The following is a 23,136-nucleotide window of genomic DNA, read 5'->3' on the forward strand; positions in this document are numbered from 1 at the left end:
CAGTCCCTACACGACGACGGGCTCACAGTCTAGAAGCGGGGAGACAGACAACACAAAAAGTAGACAGGGTCAATACCGTCAAAATAGATAAATTCATTCAATCGTATTTATTGAGCGCTTACTGTGCGCAGACCACTGGACTAAGCGCTTGGGAAGCATTGGGAAATGGAAAGAGCCCGGGCTTTGGTGTCCGAGGCACTGTGCTAAGCACTTGGGGGAGTATAATACAACAGATTTGATGGCTACAATTCCTGCCCACAGTGAGCTTACAGTCTAGAGGGGGAGACAAACATTAATAATCAATCAATAAATCAATCGTATTTATTGAACGCTTACTGTGTGCAGAGCACTGTGCTAAGCGCTTCAGAAGTACAAGTTGGCAACATAATATAAATATAATATAAAGAAATAAATTACAGATAGGGGCATAACCGCTGTGGGACTGAGGATGGAGTGGCTACGAAATGCCCAAAGAACTCAGAACCAACTGCCCATCAGTCACGCTACTTCCTATGCACAGACCTCTGTACTAAGCGCTTGGAAGAGTACCGTACATTTAGTAGACGTGATTCTTACTCTCCAGGAGCTGACAGTCGAGCGGGGAAGGCAGACCCTAAAATATATGAGCCCGTTGTTGGGTAGGGACCGTCCCTATATGTTGCCAACTTGTACTTCCCAAGCGCTTAGTACAGTGCTCTGCACACAGTAAGGGCTCAATAAATACGATTGAATGAATGATAAACAGTGCTCAGTGCTCAGGACAGTGCCCGGCAAATAGGAAGCGCTTAACAAATACCGTTATTATTATTATAAAATATACTGGGGGAGCAGCATGGCTTAGTGGATAGAGCATGTGCTTTAAACCCATCTCTGTTACTCGTCTGCTGTGTGGCGTTGGGCAAGTCACTTTACTTCTCCGTGCCTCAGTTCCCTCATTGGTAAAACAAATGCCATTAACAAATGCCATTATTATTATTATTATTATTATCATTATTATTATTATTAAAATGGGGATGAAGACTGTGAGCCCCATGTGGGACGGGGACTCTGTCCAACCTCATTTGCTTGCATTCACCCCAGCGCTTAGTACAGCACCTGGCACAGAGTAAGCACTCAACAAGTACAACAATTAGTACGATTAAAGGAGGAAGAAGGAAAATGACTGCCTAAGAGGGGGGTTTAAAGAAATAGGGTGGGGGCTATAGGATGTTCAGAATAAATAAGTCTAAACTGTCTCTATATGTTGCCAACTTGTACTTCCGAAGCGCTTAGTACAGTGCTCTGCACACAGTAAGTGCTCAATAAATACGATTGATGATGATGATGATGAAGTGCATGATTGGCATAAAGTGTGAGGTGGTCATTTCGGGATCAAAACCAGGGGACAGTGTGAGCCCGCTGTTGGGTAGGGACCACCTCTATATGTTGGCAACTTGTACTTCCCAAGCGCTTAGTACAGTGCTCTGCACACAGTAAGCGCTCAATAAATACCATTGAATGAATGAATGAATGAACCCTGGAGATCTTCCTGGAGGAGATGGGATTTTAGACAGGAGGTGGGAGACAGGAGAAGGAGACGCAGTGAGTCGGTGGGCCGGAAAGGGTCTAAGGGTGCGATCTGGGGCTACTGGGACAGGAGAGTGGATCAGAGAGGGAGTACAAGCACTCAAGCGCTTAGTACAGTGCTCTGCACACAGTAAGCGCTCAATAAATACGATTGATGAGTACGTACCTGATGGTGGGCCCCTAGGGCAGCGTGTGGGCGTCCTACACGCCACTTTGCAACCATCGCCCCGAGAACGTGTCACTGGAACCGATCATCTCCTGGCATTTGCTCTCAAGTCAGTAGGTCATTCATTCATTCATTCAATCCTATTTATTGAGCGCTTACTGTGTGCGGAGCACTGGACTGAGCGCTTGGGAAGTCCAAGTTGGCAACAGATAGAGACGGGCCCCACCCAACGGCGGGCTTACGGTCTAGAAGGGGGAGACAGAGAACCAAACGAAACGCATTAACAAAATAAAATAAGTAGAATAAAAATGTACCAGGAAAATCAATCAATAAATAGAGTACCGTCCCGGGACCTTGGAATACGGGCATCAATCAACCAATCAATCAATCGTATTTATTGAGTGCTTACTGTGTGCAGAGCACTGTACTAAGCGCTTGGGAAATACAAGTTGTCCGGACTGCGGAAATCAGCAGCAGGATCGGAGACGGAGCGAGGCTGAAGCCGGAATTGGACACTCGGGACTGAAGACCGCTTTCTGTCACGTCCGTACCTGACACAGTCCTTTTAGACTGTGAGCCCACTGTTGGGTAGGGACTGTCTCTATATGTTGCCAATTTGTACTTCCCAAGCACTTAGTACAGTGCTCTGCACATAGTAAGCGCTCAATAAATATGATTGATGATAAATACGATTGGTAACACGGGATAGGCAAACTCTCAACCAGGCCGCGCCATATAAACAGCCACCCCAATCCCGTCTCTAAATTTCCTTCCGTCTGGGATATTTCCCCCACGTCTCTCACGCTTCAGTTTTAGCCACTTTCTTCTGCTCGCCTCTGCGGCTTCAGCTCCCGTCTCTAAATCTCGCATTCCCGTCTAAGCCACTCTTACTCGCTCCTTCATTCATCCTGTGAGCCTGCTGTTGGGTAGGGACCGTCTCTATATGTTCCCAACTTGTACTTCCCAAGCGCTTAGTCCAGTGCTCTGCACACAGTAAGCGCTCAATAAATACGATTGAATGAATGAATCCTCCCTCCCCTCTCCGCAGCACAGATAGAGATTCCCAAATCTCCATATCCATCCCCAATCCCTCTCCTTCTCTTCAGGTTGTTCTCCTTCGGGGCATCTTTATTTGGATTCCTCACCCCCGCCTCGAACTTAACATGTCTTAAACGGAGCTTCCCTCCCAAACTCTGCCTTCCCTCAGACTTTTCAATCCCTGTCGCCTTCAGGACATCTGTACTTGGCTATTCATTCATTCAGTCGCATTTATTGAGCGCTTACCGTGTGCAGAGCACTGTACTAAGCAGTGAGGACCTCAAAGTTAAGGTGTCTAAGACTGAGCTACTCGTCTTCCCACCCAATCCCTGTTCTCCATCAGACTTTTCAATCACTGTAGACGGCACGAGCATCTTCCCTGTCTCGCAAGCCGGTAACCTCGGCATTATCCTCCACTTATTTCGCTCCGGTCTGTCACCAAATCCCGTCGGTTCTACCTTCCCGAAATCCCTAGGGATCCCCCCCATTCCTCTCCATCCAAACTGCTACCACGTGAATCCAAACACTTATCCTATCCCACCTTTATTCCAGCAACAGCCTCCTCACTGACCTCCCTGCCTCCAGTCTCCCTCCTCTCTGGTCCCTGCGTCCCTCTGCTGCCCAGATCATTTTACTAAAAATATTCCCTCCACGTCTCCCCGCTCCTCAAAACCCTCCGATAACTGCCCCTCGCCCTCGACATCCAACGGAAACGCCTCGCGATCAGCTTTAAGGCACCCAATCGGCTTTCCCCTTCGTGGCTCGGTGGAAAGAGCCCGGGCTTTGGAGTCAGAGGTCCTGGGTTCAAATCCCAGCTCCGCCAATGGTCAGCTGGGTGATGACTTCGGGCAAGTCACTTCACTTCTCCGGGCCTCAGTTCCCTCATCTGTCAAATGGGGATGAGGACTGCGAGCCCCCCGGGGGACAACCTGATCACCTTGTAACCTCCCCAGCGCTTAGAACAGTGCTTTGTACATAGTAAGCACTTAATAAATGTCATCATCATCATTATCATTATTACCTCTGATTTCCCACACACTTCACTCCTCGCAGCCGACCCCTAGCCCACCTCCTCCCTCTGGCCTGGACCTCCCTTCCGCTTCACATCCTACACACCTCCATCTCTCCCCATCTTCCAATCCCTACCCAAATCACCCTTCTTCCAGGAAGTCTTCCTAGACTACCACCTCATTTCCCTACGTGACTGGCCCACCCTTCCACGTCATCTCCCACCCCTGAAGCACTTCATCATCATCATCAATCGTATTTATTGAGCGCTTACTATGTGCAGAGCACTGTACTAAGCGCTTGGGAAGTACAAATTGGCAACACATAGAGACAGTCCCTACCCAACAGTGGGCTCACAGTCTAAAAGGGGGAGACAGAGAACAAAACCAAACATACCAACAAAATAAAATAAATAGGATAGATATGTACAAGTAAAATAAATAAATAAATAAATAGAGTAATAAATATGTACAACCATATATACATATATACAGGTGCTGTGGGGAAGGGAAGGAGGTAAGATGGGGGGATGGAGAGGGGGACGAGGGGGAGAGGAAGGAAGGGGCTCAGTCTGGGAAGGCCTCCTGGAGGAGGTGAGCTCTCAGCAGGGCCTTGAAGGGAGGAAGAGAGCTAGCTTGGCGGAGGGTCAGAGGGAGGGCATTCCAGGCCCGGGGGATGACGTGGGCCGGGGGTCGATGGCGGGACAGGCGAGAACGAGGTACGGTGAGGAGATTAGCGGCGGAGGAGCGGAGGGTGCGGGCTGGGCTGTAGAAGGAGAGAAGGGAGGTGAGGTAGGAGGGGGCGAGGGGATGGACAGCCTTGAAGCCCAGGGTGAGGAGTTTCTGCCTGATGCGCAGATTGATTGGTAGCCTTTGGAGGTTTTTGAGGAGGGGAGTAATATGCCCAGAGCGTTTCTGGACAAAGATAATCCGGGCAGCAGCATGAAGTATGGATTGAAGTGGAGAGAGACACGAGGATGGGAGATCAGAGAGAAGGCTGGTGCAGTAGTCCAGACGGGATAGGATGAGAGCTTGAATGAGCAGGGTAGCGGTTTGGATGGAGAGGAAAGGGCGGATCTTGGCGATGTTGCGGAGCTGAGACAGGCAGGTTTTGGTGACGGCTTGGATGTGAGGGGTGTGAGCCCACTGCTGGGTAGGGACTGTCTCTATATGTTACCAACTTGTACTTCCCAAGCGCTTAGTACAGTGCTCTGCACACAGTAAGCGCTCAATAAATACGATTGATGATGATGGAGGGGGATACAAGGTGATTAGCTTGTCCCACGGGGGGCTCACAGTCTTAAACCCCATTTTACAGATGAGGCTCAGAGAAGTGAAGTGACTATCAATCAATCAATCAATCAATCGTATTTATTGAGCGCTTACTGTGTGCAGAGCACTGTACTAAGCGCTTGGGAAGTACAAGCTGGCAACATATAGAGACAGTCCCTACCCAACAGTGGGCTCACAGTCTAAAAGGGGAAGACAGAGAACAAAACCAAACATACTAACAAAATAAAATAGACTAGATATGTACAAGTAAAATAAATAAATAGAGTAATAAATATGTACAAACATATATACTATCCCAAGGTTACCCAGCAGACACGTGGCCGAGCCAGGATTAGAATCCATGACCTCTGACGCCCAAGCCCGGGCTCTTTCCACTGAGCCACACTGCTTCCCAAGCGCTCTGAGGGTGCTCTGCACATAGTAAGCGCTCACTCAAACGATTGATTGAATGAATGAATGGCTCTTAGGCCCATGCTGTTTTCACTGGACTTCACAAGTCACAGCGCTGATAACACGTTCACTCTCAGAAAGGAAAAGTAGCAAGTCGGACAGAAAAACTTTATTCCGAAGAAGACATCGATACTAAGGAATGCGACACAAGGAGGGAATTTTTCCACATCCCGTGAGACTGATAGATTTTGGAGAGTTTCAGTGGTCTGGGAAGGAAAAAATACTTTTGTTAATTGTGAAGGTTAAATGACTTACCCAAGGGAAGAAGCGTGGCTCAGTGGAAAGAGCACGGGCTTTGGAGTCAGAGGTCACCTGTTCAAATCCCGGCTCCACCAATTCTCAGCTGTGTGACTTTGGGCAACTCACTTAACTTCTCTGGGCCTTAGTTACCTCATCTGGAAAATGGGGATTAAGACTGTGAGCCCCACGTGGGACAACCTGATCACCTTGTAATCTCCCCAGCGCTTAGAACAGTGCTTTGCACATAGTAAGCGCTTAATAAATGCCATCAAAAAAAGTCACTTCACTTCTCTATGGTTTCGGTTCCCTCTTTTGTAAAATGGGGATGAAGATTGAGTCCCTCGTGGGATATAAACTTGGTCCAACCTGGTGGCTTGTATCGACCCCAGCACAATGCCCTCTGAGGCGGGATTGTCCATCACACACTGATCTTATCAGACGTCCCTCCGGACCCTGAGAAAGCCTCCTTTCAGCCGGAAAAGACAACTGTTCACATGCACCCCCCTGTAGGGTGTCTTAGTCTTAGGGTGTCTATTATTATGGATGGATGGATGGGTGAATGGATTGATGGATGGATGGATGGATGGATGGATGGATGGATGGATGGACAGACAGATGGGTAAATTGACACACAGATGGATGGATGGATGGTTGAACAGATGGATGGATGGATGAACACAGTAAGTGCTCAATAAATACGATTGAATGAATGAATGAATGAACGAATGGATTCGAGGCAAGGATTTGATCAGTCAAATTCATTCATTCATTGGTTCCATCGCATTTATTGAGCGCTTAGGGTGTGCAAAGCACTTTCTAAATGCTCGGAAAGTACAATTCAGCCACAAATCGAGATAATCCCTGCCCACAACGGGCTCCCAGTCTAGAAGAGGGGAGACAGGCATCAAAACAAGTAAACAGGCAGTCAAATGCGGGGAAAAGTTTCCATGATTGTGTCCCTTCTCCCTTGTCACCCTCCGATTTTCTGATTTTCGTAACCACCAAGAGCGATCTTACAATTCATAGAATTACTGTTATTCTCAGTAGTAGCATCGACATGATTATTGTTGAATTTATGAAGAATTTATTTGTGCAACACTGCCAAGTGCCGGAGTAGACAAAAACTAATCAGATCGGACACGTTTCCTGACCCACGGGGGCTCAGATTGTAAGAGAAAGAGAGGGCACATATTGAACCCCGATTTTACAGCGAGACCCAGAGAGGTTACGTTGCTGATCCAAGGTGATACGGCCGGCCAGTGGCGGAATCGGGCGGACCTTTCAAATCTCATGACTCCCAGCTCATTCCGCTAAGCCACGATGCTGCCCAAACAATCACTTGCCAGTCATTCATTCCATCATATTTATTGAGTGCTCACCGAGTGCAGAGCACCGTACTAAGCGCTTGGAAAGTACCATTCAGGATAAAGAGAGACAATCCCTCACCACGCCGGGCTTACAGTCATACGCGGCTTATCAGCCTCCATCCCCGACATTGAGAAATCCTCAGACCCTGGACATTCTCTTTGGACACCTCTTTATATGGCTACCCTCAAAGTCAGAACCCTGATGAGGAATGAGATAGTCAGCAAAAGGAAACAGACATTTTGTCCCTTAGAAGAGGGAGGAGGAATCTCCCCTTTAGGACTCTCCCCAGGGCGGCCTTCATGTCCCGGTTCCTCAGGCTGTAGATGAGGGGGTTAAAGGCGGGAGGCACCACGGTATAGAAAACGGACACCAGCAGGTCCAGGGTCGAAGGAGAGTCTGACACGGGCTTAACGTAGTCAACCGCCGCAGCCGAGAAGAAGACCGTGACGACGGCGAGGTGAGGCAGGCAGGTGGAGAAGGCTTTGGCCCGGCTCTCGGTGGCCGGCATCCTCAGCACGGCCCGGAAGATGCGCACATACGAGATGATGATGAGAATGAAGCAGACGACAAGAAAAGCTACCCCACCGGTGACGCTCACATCGATGACGATGTGCTCCTTGGAGCAGGAGATCTTCAACAGAGAGGGAATGTCACAGAAGAACTGAGAGTCAAAGCTGAATACAAGACCTCAGACATCACACTGGTGAGCCAGGAGGCGGCTGCCATCTTTCCACAGGCCGTGTTGGTCATGATGAGCTCGTAGCGCAGGGGGAGGCAGATGGCTGCGTAGCGGTCATGAGACATCGCCATGAGGAGGAACAGCTCGGACCCGGCAAACAGGGCCACCAAGAAGGGCTGGGTGGCACAGCCCAGGAAGGAGATGGATCTCTTGTCGGTCAGGGCGTCGTGGATGGATTTGGGGACGGTGACGGAGATGTAGCAGACGTCGAGGACGGACAGGTTCCTGAGGAAAAAGTACATGGGGGTGTGGAGGCGCCGTTCCAGGACGGTGACGGCGACGATGAGGAGATTCCCCGTCAGGGCCGCCAGGTAGACCAGGAGGAACAGCGCGGCGTGGACCAGCTGCAGCTCCCGGACCTCCGAGAAACTCAGCAGGAGGAATTCCTTCACCGTGGAGACGTTGGGCATTTTGGGGAGGCAGTATTGACTTTCTGCAGTGTATGAGGGAAGAGCCATAGTTAGAGTCCATTGATGGGATGAGTGAAGGAATTGACAGGACATTTGCTGGTGATTCTCTATGGAGAGGAGGGAGTTATTAAATTCAAAATGATCTCTGAGTTCACGGTGGAGGCACTGAACGTTTCTGGGGAATGATGATGACTCCCTGCACAGGAAGAGGGAAGACTTCAATTCAGAGGCATTGATGTTGGGGGTGAAGGAATAGGACTAAGTCGATCGGTTCTATTTATTGAGGAGCCACAGTGGACGTGGTATTAATACATATAATCACTCCCCCCGGGGAACTTCCATTCTATTGGAGGCACCAAGCTTCCAACTGTGTAGAAGCAGGGGGCTATTGGGAAGAACACAGGCCTGAGAGTCCGAGGACCTGGGTTCTAATCCCACCTCTACCAGTTCTCTGCTGCAAAGCCATGAGAAAGTGACTTAATTTCTCTATGCCTCAGTTTTCTCAATAGTAAAAAGAGGATTCGATATCTGCTTTCCCTCCTACTTAGTCTGTGAATCCCTCGTGAGACACGGGCTGTGTTCTACCACAGGGTCCTGAATCTCCCCCAGCACTTAATACTCTGCTTGGAATGCAGTAAGCACTTAATAAATATCAAGAGTATTATTTTCGGTTGAGGAGACCGAAACTAAAATGAATAGTGGATAGGAGAGGTCAGAGAACTTAAAGATATGAACATGACTGTAGTGAATTTTTTTTGATGGTTTTAGAGTCAAACAAGAAGAGCCTTTCTACATAAATTCATCCATTTAGTGGAGAGAGAATGAGCTGGTAGACAGAAGGCCCTGGATTCTAACCCTGTCTCCGCCTCTTGTCCGCTGTATGACCTGGGGCCAGTTGTTTACCTTCTCTGTGCCTCAGTACTTACCTCATCTGTAAATTGGGGATTTTGACTGAAAGCACCATGTGGGGCATGGACTGTGTCCAACCGGATGAGCTTGTATCCACCCTAGTGTTTAGTACAGTACCTGGCATATAACAAGCACTTAATGATATCATATAACAAACAACAAAAATAAAACCCACATATACACCAAGCTGATTCCATTTGACGACATATCTGCATTCCCACATGTACACACACAAACACAAGCATAGCTCATCAAGTCCTTTCCTAAAGCATCGCTCAACCTACATCTGTCCTTTCCTCAACCTCCCCTCAGGACAAGTTGTGTCTTTTCACAAGCAACAAAAACTCACGATCGGCTTGAAGGCTCCCTGCCATCCCTTTCGGTCGTTCAACACGTCTCCTCAGCTCTCAGAGCAACTTTCTAGTAGTTACTCGCGATCGACTCTCCCGTTCCCATCCTAGCTTGGAACACCCTCTCTTATCGGCTCAAAATCAGAGAGGGCACAGTTCTTTCCGAATTCTGAGCACTGCTAAAATCCCCCCCCCTCCTCCAAACAGCTTCCCCGATTCATTTCCCAGCCCTCTAATCCCACTTGACCTAATTCAAGTGCGAATCAACTCATTTCCATCCACATTTAGTGGAAAAAGCACGGGCCCAGGAGTTCTCTTGACTGTGAGCTCCTTGAGGGGAGCATACAAATCTCCCAGCTCTGTTCTATTGGACTCTCCCAAACATAGCTCAGCGGGAGTCAGCGGACTTGGGTTCTAATCCTGCCTCTGTCCCTTTGCTGCTGTGGGACCTTGGACAAGTCGTTCACTTCTCTGGGCCACAGTTTCCTCATCTGTAAAATGGAGCCCAATAATTGCATATTCATCTTTCCTTCTAGGAGGGGCAGGAAATGTGTCTGTAATGGTGCTCTAAAGCGGATAGAGCAGGGCTTGGGAGTCAGAAGGACCTGGGTTCTAATTCTGGCTCCACCTCATGTCTGCTGTGTGACCATGGCTAAGCCATTTCACTTCTCTGAACCTCAGTTACCTCATCTGTAAAATGGGGGTTAAGACAGTGAGCCCCATGTGTAACAAGGACCGTATCCAACCTGCTTAACGTGTATCTACCCCAGCGCTTAGGACAGTGCTTGGGACAGAGTAAGAGCTTAACAAGTACTACCCTCATTATTATTACTCTCCACGTGCTTAGTGCACACAATAAGCCCTCAATCAATACGATTCAAGATTAACCGATCGATAATAAATTATACCGTGTCAACCTAGCCCAGTTGTCTGGAAAGTTCTTGAGGGCAGGGATTCCAGCCTTTCCCACTATTTGTCTTCTTCCAACATTTGGGAAGAACCCTTACTGGAAGGAATTGCTGATAGTGCAGTGGTTGTCCAAAGCTGGCCACGCTCTCTCAGCTCTGCCTGTCATTGACCCTCTGCAAGGGATTCTGGGACCCACTGAAGGCCAAAGCGACTGTCGACAGCGCTGACGTTGTCATGGAGCACTGCAGCCCGGCAGATGGTTGGCATGGTAGCGAGGTTTGAGGAGGAAGGAGGAGAGGGGTGTGACGGTTGGGGGTTACTGAACTGGAAAACCCCTCCCCTCATGCCCCGTTTGGGTCCGCAGCCCTGGTCCGAACCCCAACTTCGGCCCCAGACTGGCTCCATCTCTTCCATCCCCATCCTCATCTCCCCCGCCCCTCCATCCCACTCACTCCCGGTCACTGTCACCAGGGCAGCGTGGGGCTGGGGGTCGCCGACCTCTTCAGGACTGGTCTGGTCCCTTCTTTCCCCTCAGACTCCTGGGTTCGGTCAGCCAGGAAGGAGCAGAGTGGAGCCCTCTACCTCTCTCTGCTCTGCCTCAGACCCTGACAAGCTCTCCAGGCGGGCCCTCGTCGCTGTAGATAAAGCAGGAGCTTTATCCCTGGAGGATGGCTCGGGGCCCTGCCAAGGGAACCTCGTGATGTGAATGAGCCAAACACCCTCTGGTCATGTGGTTCTTGAAGTTTCTGGGAGACTAGAGCCCAGTCCCTGCACCGTCAGTGATGGTGCCGGCCCTCGGGGTTCCTGCGGAGACAGTGGCATCACCATCCCAGCGTCCCAACAGTTCCTGTTTTCAGTGACCGTTTTAGCCACTGTGAATCGTTTTACCTATGTCTAATTCCCAACCTGAGACACTCAATCTGTCAATCAGCCCACTGTAACTTTTTCTTCTGGCCTTTTTCAAGCGCTTACTGTACGTCAGGCACTATGCTAAGTGCTGGAGTAGTTATAAGCTAATCAGATTGGACACAGTCCGTGTCCCCAGTGGGGCTCACAACTCAATCCCCGTTTTACAAATGAGGGAACTGAGGCACGGAGAAAGTAAGCGACCCTGCCCAAGGTCACACAGCAGACATGTGGTGGAGCCAGGATCAGAACCCATGTCCGTTTGAATCCCAGGCCCGCTGTCAACCCACTAGGCCACGTTACTTCTTCTGACTTGTCCGGATCGCTGAAGCTCTGCTCATACTGACAATATAAACTATACTCCTGATTCAAGCGTTCATCCTCTTTCTCATCTTTCCCTTTTCTATTTCCTCCTCTACGTAATTTCTTCTGTGTCTAGCTCCCCCATTAGATCATAATCTCCTGGAGAGCAGGAACAAGGCAATTTTATCTCTTTTCAACTCTCCTGAGAGCTTACTACAGTGCTCTGCACCCAGGATGTGGTCAATAAATACCATTGATAATAATAATAGTAATACTTATGGTCTTTGTTAAGTGCTTACAATGTGCCAAGCACTGTAGTAGATACAAGGTAATCAGGCTGAACACAGTCCCCGTCCCACATGAGGCTCACAGTCTCAATCCCCATTTTACAGATGAGGGAAATAAGGCCCAGAGAAGTGAAGTGACTTACCCAAGGTCACACGGCAGACAAGTGGCAAAACTGGGATTAGAACCCGCAACCTCCGACTCCCAAGCCCGTGCTCTGGATGGATGGATGGATAGATGAATGGATGGATGGATAGATGAATGGATGGATGGATAGATGAATGGATGGATGGCTGAGAGAGGACGGATTCGACAAGACAGATGGAGCTGCAGTCAACCTTTCTACCCTTCTCCCATACCACCTCCCATTTTCCAACTTTCGTTCCCACCCCCAGAGTCATGCTAAAGAGCGTATCGTTATATTTTCATAGTCATTATTAATAATGATATCATTATCGTATTGATTAAAAAGTCATCTGCCTAAATCGTTTCACTAGCTGGAGTAGAAACCAAAGAATCAGTTCAGACACAATTTCTGTCCCACAGGGGCTCAGAGTGTAAGAGGAAGAGAGATTCTAGGGATGTTAAGTCACTGCCCTAGGCCACAAAGCAAGCCAGTAGCAGGGTGGGCATCAGAACTCAAGCCTCAATCAATCAATCAATCAATCCTATTTATTGAGCACTTACTCTGGACCCAGCACTGTACTAAGCACTTGGAAAAGTTCAATATAACAGAGTTAGTAGACGCGTTACCCGCCCAAAATGAGTTTACAGTTAGAGTAATTCTTATTCTTTTAGGTTATAAGATTAAAAACAACTACGGTATCTGTTCATTCGTTCATTCATTCAATCGTATTTATTGAGCACTTACTGTGTGCAGAGCACTGTACTAAGCGCTTGGAAAGTACAAGTTGGCAACATAGAGAGACGGTCCCTACCCAACAGCGGGCTCGCAGTCTAGAAGTCTAGAATCTGTTAAACACTTGTCATGTACCGTTGCTCCCCGTGGTTTCGGGGGCAACTCTCGGGTTCTTACCCTCTCCGGGTCTTCGGACATCTCCGGACGCGGCCCGCGCGTTCACACCAGGAAGAGTCAGCCAGAGGTTCAAAGCTTGGTTGCCGTTTATTTGCTATCAGCGGTTACATGGATGAAAGAGAGAGAGAGAGCGAGAGAGAGAGAGAGCGAGATAGAGAGAGGGAGAGACAGGGAGAGTGGCGCGCCCCCCCTTGTCTTGTTCGTCTCTTATACCCTCAGTTGCCCGGGGGCAGGGTTTTCTCGGGGGATGGCGTATCGAGGCTTTGCCATGTAGCACACACCGCCCTCCAGCCACTAGCCTAACAACAGCTCTGTCCAGTCACGAAGCGTTTGCTCTGGCTCGCCCCCAGCCACCCGTTGCCAACCATCGCTGGCTGCGGATATGGCCTTGAGGTTGCCTCCGAGCCTTGCAGGTGCAAGCTTGTTTTTCTTGCCCTGGTCTCTCTATCTCCTGTTGTTGAGTCTGTTTGGCCTTCAGCCGTTGGGTACGGTTTGTGTGCACATACTGCCTGTCTCAGCGCCTTCCCCCGCTCCCTACGTGTCCCCCTCTCGTTATGGCGGGGACCGCTAAGGGCGTCCGCGCAATGGGCCTTAATCTCGCGGACCACCCGGGCAACAGTGGAGCAAAAGAGACGAAGGAGGCACGGGAGGCACATGAGCAAAAGCAAAACCCCCCTTTGATCCTTCCGAGGCCCATGGCCACCGGGAGGATCACATACGACCCTCCTCGGGATAACAAAGGTCTTCCGCAAAGCCGGAGCCTAAAGTAAAGGATAAGGAAAAGACAAAAACATCCAGGCAAAAAGAAAAGATAGAAAAATCCAACAGAAAAATTCAAGCACAACTGAGCACACACAACAATCCAGGCACAACTGAGCACACACAACAATCCCCCTCCTCAGCGAAACACAGCGTCCAGACGGCGCTGCATGTCTGTGACTTCAGCTTTGGACAGGGGTGTGGTCGGGGTTTGTAGAAGCATCAGGGTAGATGAAGCGCGTCGGAGGCAGGCCTTCAGGAGCTGAAAAACACAGAAAATCTCACAGGACCGAGGCCCATCCGGTAGAAGTTCGACGCAGCCGTAAAGCTGGGACAGTGGGTGGCTCGGAATCTTGAGACAATCAGGAGGCGAAGCATCAAAAACAGCTGGCTTCACCTGGGAGTGATGGATCCATGAGGGGCGCTCAGCAACACGAACTGCAGAAAAGGAAGACAAGAGAACCTGGTAGGGCCCCTCCCAGGATGGCTTAAGTGAACCGTTGCCGACCATGCGCTTAACCCAAACCCAATCTCCAGCGATGAACGGATGCAGATGATCCGTGAGAGGGATGCGCTGATGAAGGATTCCAGCAGCCTGCAGCTCAGCTAGAATTGCCTGGAGAGACAAAACATAGGCTCGCAGGGCATCATCGCCCTGGTATGGTGCATGTAAAGAACATTCAATTCCAAGTGGTCGATTCATTCATTCATTCATTCAATCGTATTTATTGAGTGCGTACTGTGTGCAGAGGACTGCACCAAGCGCTTGGGAAGTCCAAGTTGGCAACATATAGAGACAGGTCGATAAATTTCAGATAGAACAGACTCAGTAAAATGTGATCCTTGATCAGAATCAATAACAGCAGGTGGCCCAAACCTGGGAATGACTTCCCGCTAGAGACATTTCACCACCATAAGAGCAGTTGCTCGGGAGGAAGGGAAAGCCTCCATCCACCTAATCGGGTGATCAGCAATGACTAGTAAATATCGGAAACGACCAGCCCTCGGAAGTGTCACAAAATCAACCTGCAAACCCTCATAAGGGGAATAGACCCAAGGGCGTCCCCCCCAAGGGAACCCGATAACCAGGGTGAGCATTGAAGCTCTGGCAAGTAGCACAACTGGCTATGACACGTTTGGCAACAGGATGGATACCTGGGGCAAACCAAACTCGGAGAACTGTGGCTGCCAGGGCATCTGCACCAAGGTGAGTCTCCTGGTGAAGACCCAGACAAACTGGTCGCAGTGCAGCAGCGGGCAAAATAGGGCGTCCATCAGGGACCCAAAAGAGTCCGTCCCGTTCCAGTGCCTCATATTGCCGAGGCCACTCAGCTCTTTCCTTATCAGTAAACAGGGAGGGAAACAGAGTGCCAGGCATAGACGTGGGGGCCAGGGTCATAACAGGAGCTACACATACAAGGGGGGCATGCCGAGCTGCCCAACGAGAGGCCTCGTCGGCTCGGCGATTGCCCAAACTCGGGGAATCACTTCCTCGGGTGTGGGCATGCACATGCACGACGGCCACCTCGGCTGGGAGCAAGAGGGCCGGTAATAGGCGTTCTATACGATCCCCATTAGCAACCTGACGACCCGCTGAAGTGAGGAACCCCAGACTTTGCCACAGGGCACCTGTAGCATGACAGACCCCAAAGGCATACTTAGAGTCTGTATAGATGGTCACACGCTTCCCTTTACCGAGTAATAATGCCTGTGTAAGGGCTTCAAGCTCAGCTGCCTGCGCGCTGCAAGAAGCTGGGAGTGAGCCGGTCCACAGCACAGAGGTTAGGGTAACAACAGCAGCGCCGGTGAGGCGCACCCCTTGGTCCATAAAGGAGGAGCCATCTGTAAACAAAGTTAGATCAGAAGAGGACAAAGGCTCATCGCGAAGGTCAGATCGAGGAGCGACAGTTTCCCGAACTACTTCGTCACAATCGTGAATTTGGTCAGTCATGGGAGAGGACTCAAGCAGGGTAGCTGGATTCAAGGAGCCACAGCGCTCCACATGTACCTGTGGATTTTCCAATAAAGCAACCTCATATTTAGTCAGGTGTGCCACAGATAAGGCTTGGGTGGCTGCTCCACGAAGGAGGCGCACAACTTCATGCGGAGTCCGAACAACAACGGGATGTCCCAAGAGGATATCCTGAGACTTTTCAAGCAGCATTACCACCGCAGCTATGCAGCGGATACAGGGTATCTGACCTAGAATGACAGGATCAAGGATACCTGAATAATAGGCTACTGGTCGATAGTGAGGACCGAGAGTTTGGCACAAAACACCTGAGGCCACTCCGCGACGTTCATGAATGTACAAATAGAACGGCTTACTGTAGTCAGGGAGTCCCAGGGCAGGGGCTGAACTCAGGCATGATTTTAGTGTCTGAAAGGTTTCTACAGCCTCGGGAGTCCAGTCCAGGGGCTCTGGGGAAGTCATTTTTAGGAGCTCAAAAAGGGGTCTGGTTAACAACCCAAATTCTGGAATCCAAGCTCGACAAAACCCAGCCGCACCAAGAAAACCTCTCAGGGCCCGCTTAGTAGTGGGGCGAGGCATGCATTGAATAAGGCTTGCTCGCTTGGAGGCGATTGCTCTTTCTCCCGCCCGCAACATGAACCCAAGATATTTTACCTGGGGCTGACACCACTGCAGTTTCTCGAGACTAACTTTAAGACCAAGCTGATGCAAACATGCTAGGACCTGGAGGGAACCTGACTGACACAGATCCTCCGTGCCCCCAGCAATAAGGATATCATCCACATACTGGAACATACTGATCCCTTCGGGTAATATGAGGGGAGATAGGACTCTGCACAATTCTCTCGAAAAGATAGTTGGGGAGTGAACAAAACCCTGGGGAAGCCTCGTCCATGTTAGTTGACGACCTTCCCAGGTAAAGGCAAAAAGGTATTGGCTCTCACAGGACACCGGGATAGTAAAGAAAGCACCAGTTAGATCAATACAAGTAAAACAGGTTGCTTCGGGGCTCACGGAGCTAACTACTGCCGTGGGACTAGGAACCACAGCATGCACAGGCAAAACGTAAGAGTTAATTGCACGCAAGTCCTGGACTAACCGATAGGACAGAGGGGAGCCTGGTTTTCGCACAGGCAACACAGGAGTATTACAGGAAGACCGACATTCGACTAAAGTTCCCTCGTGTCTCTTCTCTTTCTCCTTCACACACACTTACTCTAACCTTCATACACATACAATTTCCTTCAGAGGCAATCTCTCCACCCATCATTCCTCGTTATGGGACACCTGCTTCGCAGGGTGTAGATGCCTGAGCAGACAATTTCCTTCAACTGCAATTGCTTCACCTTCTCTTTTCTTTCTCCTTTTCCCTCCTTCTTCCTTTATACACATACAATTCTTTTAACCATCGTCTCTTCTCTCTCACTAAGACGAGTGAAAAAGTCATCAGAGGTTTCCCTTTCCCTCTGGATCATCCCGTGGAAGGAGTCCCAATTAGTAGGTTTCCGGCCCAATTCTTGGATGGCAGCCAGGAGAGTCTGCTGCCCTTGAAAGGCTGCACGGAGGATACCGTGCATAAGGAAGTCCACGTCCTTTAGCTCCCCCGGGTGGGAGTCTTCATAGGCCGTCATCTGTTCCCCAATAACGTCCCACCGCTCCTCCGTGATCCCGGAATCGAATATCCACGGGGAGGTCATAGTTATCTTCCCTATAAATTCCCTTATTGTTTTCAGCTCAATCTTTACCCCCTTACTTCTCAATATCTTGTAACAGTGCCGGGTGTACAATTCCTTATCTTCTGGCTTATATATGGGCAGCGATCGTGCCGTCCCCATCTTCCCGCCTGACCTTTAGCTACCTGGCCTACGGGGCACTCTCCCTGGTCTTCCCCAATGGAGGTACCCGAGCCCCACGTTGGGCGCCACTCGTTGCTCCCCGGGGTTTCGGGGGCAACTCTCGGGTACTTACCCTCTCCGGGTCTTCGGACGTCTCCGGACGCGGCCCGCGCGTTCATACCAGGAAGAGTCAGCCAGAGGTTCAAAGCTTGGTTGCCGTTTATTTGCTATCAGCAGTTACATGGTTGCGAGAGACAGAGAGCGAGAGAGAGAGAGAGAGAGAGAGCGAGAGAGAGCGAGAGAGAGCGAGAGCCCCCCTTGCCTTGTTCGTCTCTTATACCCTCCGTTGCCCGGGGCCGGGTTTTTCTCGGGGAATGGCATATCGAGGCTTTGCCCCGTAGCACATTCAGTCGCCGCCCTCCAGCCACTAGCCTAGCAACAGCTCTGTCCAATCACGAAGCGTTTGCTTTGGCTCGCCCCCAGCCACCCGTTGCCAACCATCGCTGGCTGCGGATATGGCCTTGAGGTTGCCTCCGAGCCTTGCAGGTGCAAGCTTGTTTTTCTTGCCCTGGTCTCTTTATCTCCTGTTGTTGAGTCTGTTTGGCCTTGAGCCGTTGAGTGCGGTTTGTGTGCACATACTGCCTGTTCCCTGTTTGTTCCTTGCTCAGCGCCTTCCCCCGCTCCCTACGGAGAAGCAGTGTTGCTCAGTTGAAAGATCCTGGACTTTGGAGTCAGAGGTCATGGGTTCAAATCTCGGCTCCGCCAACTGTCACCTGTGTGACTTTGGGCAAGTCACTTCATTTCTCTGGGCCTCAGTGACCTCGTCTGTAAAATGGGGATTAAAACTGTAACCCCCCCCGTGGGACAACCTGATCATCTTGTAACCTCCCGAGCGCTTAGAACAGTGCGTTGCGCATAGTAAGCGCTTAACAACTACCATTATTCCATCTTAGAAGAGTGCTTGGCACATAGTAAGCACTTAACAAATACCAAAATCATTATTAAGTGACTTGCCCAAAGTCACACAGCTGACAAGTCGCAGAGCCAGGATTAGAAAGCTTAACAAATGCCACAGTGATTATCATTATTATTATAATTTTCTTGTCTGTACCTTGAGATATTCAACCTGCCCACAGCATTGTTGTCCACATCCTTAATTTATTTTGTCTCTCCCCTCCTCTAGACTACCAGCTCCCAATGGGCAGAGAACGTGTCTGCCAACTCTGTTACACTGGACTCTCCCGAGCACCTAGTACAGTGCTCTGCACAGGGTAAGTGCTCAATAAGTGCCATCAATTTCTTGATTGACCCTGGGCCAGTCACTGCACTTTTCTTGGCCTCAGTCCCCTCATCTGCAAAATGGAGATGAAGATGACGAGCCCCATGTGGGACAGGGACTGTATCCGTCCCGATTACCTGGCGTCTACCCCAGATCTCAGTTCAGCCCCTGGCACGAAGGAAGCCCTTTAACAAATACCATAAGAAGCTTACTCGGAGCAGAGCGCTGTACTATGCGCCGAGAGAGTATTTAGCTGGGACGTAGACGCAGTTCCCCCTCGAGACTCAAAAGCTCGTTATGGGGAGGGAATTGTTCTGCGGTACTATCCCAAGCGCTTAGTATAGTGCTCTGAGCACAGTAAGCGCTCAATAAATAGGACTGAATGACTGACTCGCACTCCTGGTCCCTCGAAGGGCTCCTGGTTTCCTCTTGATTGAGACCGTGAGCGACACGTGGGATGGGGGCTGTGTCCCACCCGATTTATCAGTTTCCACCACAGCGTTTAGGCCCTTAGCAATGAACGGATGCAACAGCTATTAGTGAGCACTCAATAAATCGGATGGATCGAAGGACGGAGTCTCGTGTTTTCTCCCCATAGCTCCAGGGGGCTCGGCCGCCCCCGGACCCCCCCGGGACCCTCGGCCGAGCAGGCCCCCCGAAGATGGAGGCCTTCAACCCGTGGAAGGACTACCTGGGCCTGTCCCGAGGGGTCGAAGCCTTCCAGGAGGAGCCGGGCCTCGGGGACAGCCGGCCCGAGGCGGCTTCGGCGTCGGGGGAGAGGAGTCTCCCGCGGCCGGTAGGTCCGGAGGGCAGCCCCTCTTGCCCCTTCTGTAGACACAATGGCGAGGCACGCCACACTTACCCATCCCACAACCTGAAGGACGCCATGGGCCGGGTGGTCTGCCCCATCCTCCGGGGCTACGTCTGCCCGCAGTGAGAAGCCTTCCAGGACACGGCCCACACCCGTCACTTCTGACCCCTGACCAGGAACGGCTTTACGTCCATCTACACCTACGGCCCGCGGAGCCCGCCGTCCAAGGCGGCCCCCGGGCCCAACCCGCCCAAGCCCAAGGGGAACCCGGGAGGGACGGCTCCCCAAGGGCCAGCGTCCGCCCCAGGGGGCTGCTGAATTCCTGCGGGGACACGGGCAGGACCGCCGCCCCCGCCATCTTCCCGGCTCTTGCGTTGGCCGGGAAGATGCTCGGGTTCCGTCATAGTCGGGAGGCTGTTCTAAGCATTACGACCGTGTTATTAATGTTATTAATAGTGCTATTGTCTTCCCTCCCAAACCCTGCCCTCTCCCTGACTTTTCCATCTCTGTTGACGGCACTACCATCCTTCCCGTCGCACAAGCCCGCAACCTTGGTGTCATCCTCGACTCCGCTCTCTCATTCACCCCTCACATCCAATCCGTCACCTAAACCTGCCGGTCTCAGCTCCGCAACATTGCCAAGATCCGCCCTTTCCTCCCCATCCAAACCGCTACCCTGCTCGTTCAAGCTCTCATCCTATCCCGTCTGGACTACTGCATCAGCCTTCTCTCTGATCTCCCATCCTCGTGTCTCTCCCCACTTCAATCCATACTTCATGCTGCTGCCCGGATTGTCTTTGTACAAAAACGCTCTGGGCATGTGACTCCCCTCCTCAAAATTCTCCAGTGGCTACCAATCAATCTGCGCATCAGGCAGAAACTCCTCACCCTGGGCTTCAAGGCTCTCCACCACCTCGCCCCCTCCTACCTCACCTCCCTTCTCTCCTTCTACAGCCCACCCCGCACCCTCCACTCCTCTGCCGCTAATCTCCTCATAGTGCCTCTTTCTCGCCTGTCCCGCCATCGACCCCCGGCCCACGTCATCCCCCGGGCCTGGAATGCCCTCCCTCTGCCCGTCCGCCAAGCTAGCTCTCTTCCTCCCTTCAAGGTCCTACTGAGAGCTCACCTCCTCCAGGAGGCCTTCCCTTCCCAGTCTGAGCCCCTTCCTTCCTCTCCCTCTTGTCTCCCTCTCCATCCCCCCATCTTACCTCCTTCTCTTCCCCACAGCACCTGTATATATGTATATATGTTTGTACATATTTATGACTCTATTTATTTATTTATTTATTTTATTTGTACATATCTATTCTATTTATTTTATTTTGTTAGTGTGTTTGGTTTTGTTTTCTGTCTCCCCCTTTTAGACTGTGAGCCCACTGTTAGGTAGGGACTGTCTCTATATGTTGCCAACTTGTACTTCCCAAGCGCTTAGTACAGTGCTGTCCACATAGTAAGCGCTCAATAAATACGACTGATTGATTGATTGATTGATTGCTATTAGCAGTGTTATTGTTGAGCGGTGTTATTAATGAAGAAAATTTTCTGTAATATCTATATCTGTCTACCTATTTACTTATCAATAGATATATCTATATCTGAAATTCCGATATATCTATAGATAGCCGATATATCCGTGTCTAGATATATAGATATAGACATATCTGTAGATGTTTGTATCTATAGATATCCATTTATATCTATATCTATCTATATAAAGAGACATATATATCTCTATATCTATACCTACCTGTCTGTCTATCTATCTATCTATGTAGATGTCTTTATCTATAGATGTCTATATCTATCTACCTAGATAGATATATCTAACTATATATAGACATATCCATCTATCTCTATCTGAGTAGACAGATAGATAGAGATAGATGGATATGTCTGTCTATATATATCTGAGATTCCCATATATCTATAGTTATTCATTCATTCATTCAATCATATTTATTGAGCGCTTACTGTGTGCAGAGCATAGTACTAAGCGCTTGGGAAGTACAGGTTGGCAACATATAGAGATGTTCCCTACCCAACAGCGGGCTCACAGTCTAGAAGGGGGAGACAGACAACAAAACAAACCATATTAACAAAATAAAAGAAATAGAATAGTAAATATGTACAAGTAAAATAAATAGAGTAATAAATCTGTACAAACATATATACAAGTGCTGCGGGGAGAGGAAGGAGGTAGGGCGGGGGTTTGGGGAGGGGGAGAGGAATAGGGGGTTCAGTCTGGGAAGGCCTCCTGGAGGAGGTGAGTTCTCAGTAGGGCTTTGAAGGAAGGAAGAGAGCTAGCTTGGTGGATGTGCAGAGAGAAAGCATTCCAGGCCAGGGGGAGGACGTGGGCCTGGCGTCAACGGCGGGACAGCCGAGAACGTGGCACAGTGAGGAGGTTAGCGGCAGAGGAGTGGAGGGTGCGGGCTGGGCTGTAGAAGGAAAGAAGGGAGGAGAGGTAGGAGGGGGCGAGGTGATGGAGAGCCTTGAAGCCGAGAGTGAGGAGTTTCTGCCTGATGCGTAGGTTGACTGGTAACCACTGGAGAGTTTTGAGGAGGGGAGTAATATGCCCAGAGCGTTTCTGCACAAAGACGATCCGGGCAGCAGCGTGAAGTATAGACTGAAGTGGGAAGAGACAGGAGGATGGGAGATCAGAGAGGAGGCTGATGCAGTAATCCAGTCGGGATTGGATGAGAGATTGAACCAGTAGGGTAGCGGTTTGGATGGCGAGGAAAGGGCGGATCTTGGCGATGTTGCAGAGGTGAGAGCGGCAGTTTTTGGTGACGGATTGGATGTGAGGGGTGAACGAGAGAGCAGAGTCGAGAATGACACCAAGGTTGTGGGCTTGAGAGACGGGAAGAATGGCAGTGCTGTCAACAGTGATGGGAAAGTCAGGAAGAGGACAGGGTTTGGGAAGGAAGATAAGGAGTTTAGTCTTGAACATATTGAGTTTTATATGCGGGCAGACATCCAGATGGACATGTCTTGAAGGCAGGAGGAGACACGAGCCTGTAGGGAGGAAGGGAGAGCAGGGGCAGAGATGTAGATTTGGGTGTCATAAGTGTAAAGATGATAGTTGAAGCCGTGGGAGCGCATGAGTTCACCAAGTGAGTGAGTGTAGATAGAGAACAGAAAGGGACCAAGAACTGACCCTTAAGGAACCCCTACAAAAAGGGGATGTGAGGGGGAAGAGGAGCCCGCAAAAGAGACTGAGAATGAAGGGCCGGAGAGATAAGAGGAGAACCAGGAAAGGACAGAGTCTGTGAAACCAAGGTTGGATAGCGTGTTGAGGAGAAGGGGGTGGTCCACAGTGTAGAAGGCAGCTGAGAGGTCGAGGAGGATTAGGATAGAGTAGTTACCCAATATACCTATAGCTAGCTATATAGATGTAGGCATATCTCTATATCTCTAGATATAGACATATAGAGATATAGCTATATATCTATAGGTAGATATATCTCCACCTTCCGTTCATCTACCGGGCATTTGGAAGGTGCGGGAT

At 50.2% G+C, this 23,136-nt stretch overlaps 1 protein-coding gene across 1 annotated transcript; it reads left to right on the forward strand.

Annotated features, from left to right (window-relative positions):
* The first annotated feature begins 7,936 nt into the window (after positions 1 to 7,936).
* LOC119923105 (nanos homolog 3-like) lies at positions 7,937 to 19,949 on the forward strand. The gene is made up of 3 exons (XM_038742650.1): positions 7,937 to 7,987; positions 19,419 to 19,753; positions 19,808 to 19,949. The coding sequence occupies exons 1-3, from the start codon at positions 7,937 to 7,939 to the stop codon at positions 19,947 to 19,949; spliced, it is 528 nt and encodes a 175-aa protein (XP_038598578.1).
* Positions 19,950 to 23,136: the final 3,187 nt, after the last annotated feature.

This window comes from Tachyglossus aculeatus, unplaced genomic scaffold, assembly GCF_015852505.1.
Source record: "Tachyglossus aculeatus isolate mTacAcu1 unplaced genomic scaffold, mTacAcu1.pri scaffold_144_arrow_ctg1, whole genome shotgun sequence".
NCBI lineage: Eukaryota > Metazoa > Chordata > Mammalia > Monotremata > Tachyglossidae > Tachyglossus > Tachyglossus aculeatus.

Bases quoted from the DNA above. Each gene is read 5' to 3' on its own strand.
- LOC119923105 (XM_038742650.1), top strand. From the start codon at position 7,937: ATGAGGAGGAACAGCTCGGACCCGGCAAACAGGGCCACCAAGAAGGGC. The intron at 7,988-19,418 runs GTGGCACAGCCC...TTCTCCCCATAG, and splicing joins GGGCCACCAAGAAGGGCTGG to CTCCAGGGGGCTCGGCCGCC. The intron at 19,754-19,807 runs GTGAGAAGCCTT...ACCCCTGACCAG, and splicing joins CGGGGCTACGTCTGCCCGCA to GAACGGCTTTACGTCCATCT.